The 8,999-nt window shown below is 46.7% G+C and overlaps 1 protein-coding gene across 2 annotated transcripts; it reads left to right on the top strand.

The window, feature by feature from the left end:
• Window positions 1-6,694: 6,694 nt before the first annotated feature.
• On the top strand, window positions 6,695-8,261 carry LOC8052633 (NPC intracellular cholesterol transporter 1-like). Of its 2 annotated transcripts, XM_029973760.3 has the most exons (2): window positions 6,781-7,557; window positions 7,591-8,261. In XM_029973760.3, the coding sequence occupies exons 1-2, from the start codon at window positions 6,808-6,810 to the stop codon at window positions 7,666-7,668; spliced, it is 828 nt and encodes a 275-aa protein (XP_029829620.1). In that variant the 5' UTR covers window positions 6,781-6,807; the 3' UTR covers window positions 7,669-8,261. The 2 variants fall into 2 exon arrangements, with proteins under 2 accessions (XP_002435857.2, XP_029829620.1); XM_002435812.5 differs by having other exon boundaries at window positions 6,695-8,261.
• Window positions 8,262-8,999: the final 738 nt, after the last annotated feature.

An 8,999-nucleotide genomic window follows, 5' to 3' on the forward strand; every position in this document is an offset into this window, starting at 1 on the left:
GCCAAGTCGTTTGATTCTCGGCAGCTCCGACGCGTGCGCAGCGTACAGTATTTTCCAGAAGGGAGCTATTGCGCATGCCCGGAACGCTATCCACAGTCCTACAGATATGTTTGCTAAAATTCAGTTTTAAAAGTTACGAGTTAACTTTTCGGAAATACGCAACTTTACGACTTGCGGAAATACGCAAGCTGAACATTGCACGACCATCGTCACTGGTGTGAACAAGGAGGTTAGAAGTACTAGGAGGGGGGTGTATCTCAAAACGTCCCATTCGCGTTTGAACCTTGCGCATTTCGTCCCATTCTCATTTGGTCCTTCTCGTTTGGACCTTCTCATAAAATCCGAATCAGGTTTTTCTCAACTGGGCCCATTCTCATTTTGCCCGCTATCTGAAAACGTCCCTTTCGCATTTGGACGTTGCGTATTTCGTCCTATTCTCATTTGGTCCGCCTCGTTTGAACCTTCTCATATGATCCGAATCAGGTTTTTTTCAACTGGGCCTATTCTCATTTTGCCCGTTATCCGAAAACGGACCATTCGCATTTGAGCCTTGCGCAGTCCTATTCTCATTTGGTCCGCCTCGGTGGAACAGCCTCAAAAAATCCAAAAAGATTTTTTTTTTTTGCAATTGGGCGTATTTTCATATTGCCCGTTCGCGCTACGACCGAATCGGACTAGCTTGGCAGGCTTCTGCCGTCATTATGCCTTCCCGGCTTTGTACGAAAGTCTTACCTTGCTTGGGCACCCAACATACCATCAGAGCTTGGTCGAATCCACTTTTCTGCATTTGAAGAAAGGGATACTATCTTTTACCGACAAACATCTCCCGTAACCCCCCCCCCCCCCCCACGCGCACACACATACTCTTCTCACCTCCTAAAAATACAAATACTACAAGATAACGTAATGCATTTGTACAATGACGCGTAGCTGCTTTCCTTTCTCGAAACGAACGCAAAGAAAAGAAAGAACGATGAACATTTGGAAACTCTGTTTGAACAGGAATAGCACATGTATGTTCAATATAGAAGTGGTTGCATGGTCACAAGTCGAGCCACCTCAAACAAGATGACATTTCGGAATGTGATCTGTCTACGATAAGTAGTTGGTCTGTTTTTTTGTCAGGCACTATCTTTTCTTGACGACCACGACGCACGGCTAAAATCATTGGCAGAGAGAGTAGGCCGGTAGCCTGGCACACACACAAAAGAAAATATTAGTGAATTTATGAATATATATTACTCGAAAAAACCCAAATTTGGGGTAGAAAGAGTCAAATGTGCTCGGTTAAAGCGAGATATTTATGAGAGTATCTGTTTTGAGAAGGGCCAAGTGAGAAGGGCGAAAAGAGAACGGGCCCAAATGAGGGGGGTTGAAATACGAAGGACGAAACGCGAAAGGGCCAAATGCGACAGGTCAAAGTGAGAAGGTCTTTTTGAGAATGGTTGTTTTGAGAAGGGCCAAGTGAGAAGGGCGAAACGAGAACGGGCGCAAATGATAACCACCCCTAGGAGGGGGCACGTTGCAATATTGGTGAAGCCTAGTCATAAAAAGTTTAAACGATGTTGTGGCCAACGTGACCGTAGATCCCTCTGGCGATTGGTGCGCGTGACATGTCACGTGTGAGATGGATGGTTGATTGTAGAAGGACTCCTTGCAGGCTTGTGCGCGCTCCGTCCGGTAGGTTTTATCAGGTCGAAGGCTAGACTGTGGTGTATTCTAGTACCCCATAGCAAGACGGAGGCTAGCTACGGTCACGTGATGTGGTCACGTTGGCGTGGTAAGTGAGGAGAGTAAGGAGGAAAATGAGAAAGAGGCAAGGCGTCAAGGGAGCATGGCTTGTGGAGGCTACGCGGCTGGCGTCATGCCCTCTCTTACCCTTCTATCCTGCTTGGGCGTGAAGGGAAAAAAATGAGACGTTTACAAATCTCTCTAATGTGAAATTAGAGCGCAGCTCTTGAGGTATTTCAAATTTGCGATATACCCTCCCCCCTCCTCCTCCTGCGTAACTTCCTCTCCTCCCCCTCCGTACCCCCTCCTCCTCTTGCGTACCCTTTCCTGCTTCTCCTCCGTGCCCTCCCGTCCTCCTCCTCTATACCCTCCCCTCCTTTTTCGTACCCTCCCAAACTCCTCCGTTCTCCCTCCTCCTCCTGCGTACTCTACCCTCCTCTTCCGTACCCCCTTCTCCTGCGTAACTTCCCCTCCTCCTCCTCCGTACCCCCTCCTCCTCTTGCGTACCCTTTCCTGCTTCTCCTCCGTGCCCTCCCCTGCTCCTCCTCCTCTATACCCTCCCTTCCTTTTTCGTACCCTCCCAAACTCCTCCGTACTCCCTCCTCCTCCTGCGTACTCTACCCTCCTCTTCCGTACCCCCTTCTCCTGCGTAACTTCCCCTCCTCCTCCTCCGTACTCCCTCCTCCTCCTCCGTACCCCCTCCTCCTCCTGCGTACCAAACCCTCCTCCTCCGGTTCCCGTGTTTTGCGGCGTAGGCGACGCCGACGGCGAAGCCGACGCCGCGAAATACGGGAACGAGCGCCTAAGAGCTGCGCCAAAAAGTAGTGTGTTGGACATCGCACGGGCGTTAATTAAGAAATATTGTACCATGTGACACGGATGTTTTCAGTTTGTGTGACTGAAATACAAAGCGGCAACAACTTGCAGTGCAATACGACAACGTCACAAGTTTTGACTGCCGCACCAAATCAATAAATACAATGCTTACACATTGTTTTTCGGCTACGCAAAACAAAGCTATTCTGACAGGTTCCTACGTGGTCCTGTGCTGTAATGATATTCTTATTCAAATATGATAAAACGACTGACCCGCTGCTTTGCAATACTTCCGCGACACGAATGTTCACGATTGCAGATGAGCTCCGTGAAGAGTGGGGAGCGTTCTGACAACGACTACGACTAATCAACTTCCGATTGCATTTGCTCGAGAATCAACTGTCTAGGCCAAAGACAGGATGGATTCAGTTTGTCTAGGTTCATTCTAGTCTGCTGCAGGCTGCCTTTTAATGACCTTCTGTTTAGAGTGATGCCACCCTTTGTAGTACCCGATGCCAACAGCACGCGCTCACGGGGAAAATACAAAGAAATCGACGAAAACAAAATGTCGCCATAGCACAGTCAGCGCCACAGACGCGTGCAGGGACAAGCTCTTTCACGCGCTTCTGAACAAAAAATAAATGGAAAAGTGGGAACAAAATGGCCAGATGTCTCCACCCTAAGCAAAGCGCACATGAAGGCACCCTAGTCTGGTGGTGCTGATATGAATAATTTTGCCGTGATTTTGATTGAAGAGAATAATTCCGACATGTACTCGCAATGCTATCTGGAGTGCAAGTTCGTCTGCTTCTTTTGCGGGAGTTGTGGTGACGTCAGAACGCGGAGCTCTGATTGGTTTTGATTGAAGGAGAGCGGGTAGACCTCAAGGCAGCTTACTTTGAGGTCTACCCACTATCCTTGAATCAAAACCAATCAGAGCTCGGCGTTCTGACGTCACCACAACCCTACATTCAAACGTTCTGACGTCACCACAACCGTCGCCAAAGAAGCAGACGAACTTGTGCTCCGCACTGCACTGCATTCCAAAAGAAATGAAATGCGATAGCATTTGGTATTCTTTATATCTTTTCCGCTAGCTATATGTAGACCTCGGCATTCCTCGTGCGCGTCAGCGCGGCGCCATTTTCGCGCAATTTTATCATAAATTGAGTAATTATGCACAAATTCAACCTCTCCCGCTAAATTTAGCTACCGAGCCGCGACGGAGAGACGCATACAATCTCAGGAATGCTAACCCAAAAAATGCCATCGCAAAAAAAAAAAAAAAAAAAAAAGAAACGTGGGAGCATTTTATTTTTTAGAACCTTTACTCGGTTGTGTGCCTTTTGGAAACTCAACTCGTTTTCTTTTTAATCCCGTTCTTGACCGGTTAGCAACTAATCAGAGCTGACGTCAAAGGTTAACGTAATTTCCTGAACGCATTTTTTTTTTCTCGTCTGTTTGTACACTCCGTGTCACTTCAAGTCTAACCGCAGCCAACCTAAGGATCTGATTGAGTCAATCAAGAATCGCCAAAAACGTGCATCATCACGGCGTTCGTTGTTTTTGGCTGCTAAACCAATACCGCAGAAAGAAACGTGATCATGGGGCATTCTCTGCGCATGTCTAGTCGGGGAACGAGCTTTCACTTCGCTTCATTGGCTCCATTGGATTGAAACGGAGAATACTGTCGAAACTGGTTATAACAAAGTCAACGGGAATAGGAAACAACTTCGCTATATCTGCTATTTCGTTATAACCGACTTCGGTTATAACCAAGTGCAAAAGGGAATGGGAAATCGTGATCGCCTCGCTGTAGCCGCTATTTCGTTATAACCGACTTCGTTATAACCGGTCTCGGCAGTAGTACCACTATCGTCAATGACCAGCCTACCTCATCCAGCATTTCTCGTTACGAGAGGCGTTTGGGAAAGCTCTTTGATGCGATAAACTGCGATGTTGAACTTAATTAACTCGTAAAAAGAAACGTAAACGAGACGCATTCAACACGTGATTACTCGTCATAGCGCTCAACGATGGATAAATGCGAGCTCACACGGTAATTTCTAACTACGCTGTTTTTGTTGCCGAAATTCTGTCCCGCTGAGAGGTCAATCGAGAGCAATCGAACTTTGACTACTATTGCTATAATACTGCTCTTTGTGACTTAAGCGATAAGGAGTGACAGCACAACTGCTCTAAAAATAAAGATTAGTTCTAACATCGCGTGATGCGTTTCGAAGCATTGCAAATCCTCCCAAATCAAATCAAATCAAATCGCCAAATATATGTTGTAAAGAGGGTGTAAAACATCATGCAGCCACGACAGCTGTCTATTAGCGCCAAGATGTTTCGGTGGCGCCCTCCTACGGTTTCCTTTCGTGACGTCACGACAAGGATATGCCTGACCATGAGCCTCGCCGTGATTGGTAGAATTTGCTTCGCCGTGTAACGGCGATTTGGCAAGCATTATTGTAATACAAGAAGCTATGATTTGACCATTCACGAACTTCGACGGCACCGACGCTTTTGGTCGCGCACGTCGCCAATATGTGGAGAACTCCATCTATAGTGACATAAGAAAATAGCGCAAAATAGGTACAAGGGAAAAGAATCTATACGGAACGAATATATGGAACTAGAATGGATTCACTACACGACCTTATGTTAGTGAGATGTATTAAAGTGTAAACTTTACGAAAGTTCCATAAGATGGACGTTGAAGCAAAAACTCGGTCAAGCGTTATACTTGTTTGCTCTTTGTCTCCCCCTCCCCTTTCTGTTAGGAACTACCAACAACTTTAAAATATGTAAGTTACGAACACCTGCTAGCTCACGTAGTTCTCGAGGGACCTCGTGTTTTATAGAATATGGTTTCAGGTATATACTAGAGGCTGTAGTGGCGGGTTCAAACTAAGAGCAGCCTTGCATTTCCGAAGTCGTCAGTGAAATGTACCGCGTTGACTGAACGTTTCATATCTGTCAAAGGCATGAAGACTAAAAGGCGCTACAAATATCTCGGAGTGTATGGTATTTGTTAGTCCCTCGCCCCTATGTAGGACTACAGGGTGTCACAAAAGAAAATTTACACGGTCTTTTTTACCGCAAAAATTAACTAGCCATCGCCGAACGCTCATTCTCCGCCCGAAGGTAGAGCTAGAGGTCACAACCAGATGCCAAAGTTTCAGCCCGATCCGATAACTGAATCAAAAGTTATAAGTGATTTTCTGAAAATTTCAATGGGAAAATGGCAGCCGACGAAGTTTTCGAACACATGGGGCTCTATGGCACCAGAAACCGAAAACGGGCAAAAATGGGCTCCATTTTCCTATTGAAATTTTCAGAAAATCACTTATAACTTTTGATTCAGTTATCGGATCGGGCTGAAACTTTGGCATCTGGTTGTGACCTCTAGCTCTACCCTTCGGCGGAGAATGAGCGTTAGGCGGTGCCTAGTTTATTTTTGCGGTAAAAAAGACCGTGTAAATTTTCTTTTGTGACACCCTGTACATTCAAAAAAGACAACGGAAATTCGAGGGGATCAACACGACTACAGAAATTAGGCGTAGTGTTAGGAAATGAAAGAAAATCCCGCGTGCAGATTTTATTTCTAGTTTCATGACACGTAGCAGGTAGGTGTTGCCTAAGTATGGTGAACACCGTGCCATTCCACGACTGCATGCTGAGATAAAACCAGGGGTAAAAAAAACATTCAGACTCTAGAAGAAAAAAAAATGATACGTGGACTGATGCAAAAATAAGGCATCTACATTACTGGTCGCCTTATTACGGGGAATGTTCAGACGTTCCTATCCAGTCCGAGTTAAAAATCGTGCCCAGCATAATAAAAAAAGAACAGTACAATGAGAACACTAATCGGGCTGTCTGGCCACGCCACAACCTCGAATCTTCCGCATACAAAACAAAAGAATATGGCGCGCATAATGCAGACATTTGCGCTCAAGAAGCACAGAATGAGCGCGCCTGGCTAAGATCCAACGGTGACATTATCCGAAGACGAATCCGAGACGTCAAAAGTACTCCCAATTACGCAAGCGCATCGAGAGGCTACAACGCGAACGATACTCGCGGCCTTGACCACCAGCCTCTTTGATTCTGCGAAACGGGAAATATAAAAGTCGTTCCGACCTTCGGGACCGCAGCGACAGCAGCGCTCGACGAACAAAACACACGAAGCTAAAGACGATATCCATCGCTAATCCGGCCCGCACCGCCGACAGAATCCGCACAACGCTCGCAATGGGAGGAACCGGACTGACTGCGCTCTCTCTGCTCGCCCTGCTGCATTGTTTCACCGGTGGCGATGCCATCAAGTGTTCGATGCGTGGATTCTGCGACGCCGAAAAGAAGCTACCCTGTGCCTACTTCGGAAAGCCTAAAGCTATTGAGAGCGCCGAAGCACGCAACGCCTTCACGCAAGTCTGCGGCGACTACTTCAAGGAGCCCACCGAACTGCTCTGCTGCGATGAGGCTCAGATCGCGGAGCTAGTCGAACAGTTCAAGACCGTCGAGAGCCTTGGGCTGCGGAAATGCGAGGCCTGCTACGCCAACTTCCAGAAGGTCCTCTGCAACATGGTCTGCTCACCGCACCAGGGAGATCACGTCCAACTCATCCAACGCCACGACAACCAGAACCACGACACCGTCGACGCCATCAAGTACTTCGCCGACTACAAGCTGCTTCGCGGCCTGTACGGCTCGTGCATGAACGCCAAAAAAGTCATTCAGTTCCTGCCGCTGTCCTCCAACATTTGCGGCAAGGACTACCAGAACTGCACCATGAACCTGTGGTTCGGCGCTTTGGGCAAGAAGAAGGCCGGTCTGTCTTCTGTGGATGTTACCTACGTTCCACTGGTCCAAGACGCCACGTTCACCGATGTGAGGGAGTACCGTGCCTTTAAGGACGTCGCGTTCGGCTGCAACGAGACCGTCGCCGGCAAGACGTGCTCGTGTGAAGACTGCGAAGCCCTCTGTCAGGATGCCAACGATTCCCAGCTTTCCAACCCAGACGCATCGTTCGTTGCTCCGGACCCTGCGGCCCTTCCACCATCGGCCCCCGCGTCAACGGGAGGGTCTGCCGAGCCCGCGATTACCGTATGAGCGGTACTCTTCCGAAGATTTGTTAGGCTTAATCGTCACATCGCGCCCATGCGGTTTCTTAGCGCCTCCTCCCATGGGACCAGCTGTTGAGTCAGAAAGCCAAACCTCGATCCTCAAATGCGGAGTGGTCTTGTAGTGGGCACAAAAAAAAAAGTTAGTTAACCTTTTGTCAGAATTAATAGTTTAATTGTTAACTTTCATGTTACGACTACTCTCCTATCGTCTGTTAATTAATCAGCCTGCAAGCTAAAAGACACCTTGTGAATTTGAAGATCATTCTGACGTGTCTCGATGCATTTTAGAAAGACGCTACAGGCTACTCGCTGGTTTGTCATGGCGCATAATTCCACTCATCGTGTAGCATAATCCAGAAATAAGAGTGGCCCATAAGCCTACAAGTCTTGTCAAGCGCACACAGTGAACTTTTTTGTTATTGTATTTGTCACATTTATTGTGCCATAATATATTATTTGATGAAATAAGTGTACGTTCCGGCGCGCTTGTTTTAGTGATCCCATATTGCAAAACGTCTACCACGTGCAATACCAAATGTGTTTATTGAAGAACGCCAATAAATTTGTAGTCCATGTAAACTTGTTCTTTAGAATTCTTTCGGGAAGTGTTATTATTCTATCCAGTGGTTTCAAAGGAGTTTTTTCACACTTCATTTTTTTTCCTGGAAGTTGTAGGATTGTTTCAAGCACTGGAGTCTGGAAGCATAGGAATGTTTTCTGGAAGCATGGTATGTTTCAACTTTCAAGCACTGACGAACTATTTGTGCAGACTATTCGACTTTCTAGATAATTCATAAATTATTACACAATGTAATATCACTACGTTGCAGCAATTTTCCGCAATCTCCAAAGTCAAATTCGTGTCCAGACACAATTTTTCTTTTTACGTCTGAGCGCGTTTATTGCTAATACACACCTCCAAACGTACAAAAAAAGATCTTAACATCAAGTATGTAACAACATTACGCTCAAATACGGTTGCCACAAAATATGTGTTTTAAAATTTCGATCTTGCTTGATTTCCCGCACATCATGGTGTGCAAAAATAAAAGAGCTGTACTTTATGAGGGCAGCGCTTGTCCTGTTTGCACTTCTTTTAGTCCCAGTTTACTGTGCGCTGTTTGCCTTTTCGTCAGTATGAACCAACTAAAGCACATCGCCACCCTTATGAGTACAGTGAGTCTAAGTAAGAGCTGTCGCACAAACGAGCGAAACAAATGCACTAAGAGCTAACACTAACCTCTGAAACATTTTCCCCCTTTTGGATTATATAGACATGGCCGCTTGGCCACTGCCGCTTCGGCACGGCCTGTCGCT

The sequence above is a fragment of the Ixodes scapularis genome, unplaced genomic scaffold (assembly GCF_016920785.2).
Source record: "Ixodes scapularis isolate PalLabHiFi unplaced genomic scaffold, ASM1692078v2 PGA_scaffold5__190_contigs__length_132052651, whole genome shotgun sequence".
Classification (NCBI taxonomy): domain Eukaryota; kingdom Metazoa; phylum Arthropoda; class Arachnida; order Ixodida; family Ixodidae; genus Ixodes; species Ixodes scapularis.

Coding starts and splice junctions, on each gene's coding strand:
- LOC8052633 (XM_002435812.5), top strand. CDS start 6,808: ATGGGAGGAACCGGACTGACTGCGCTCTCTCTGCTCGCCCTGCTGCAT.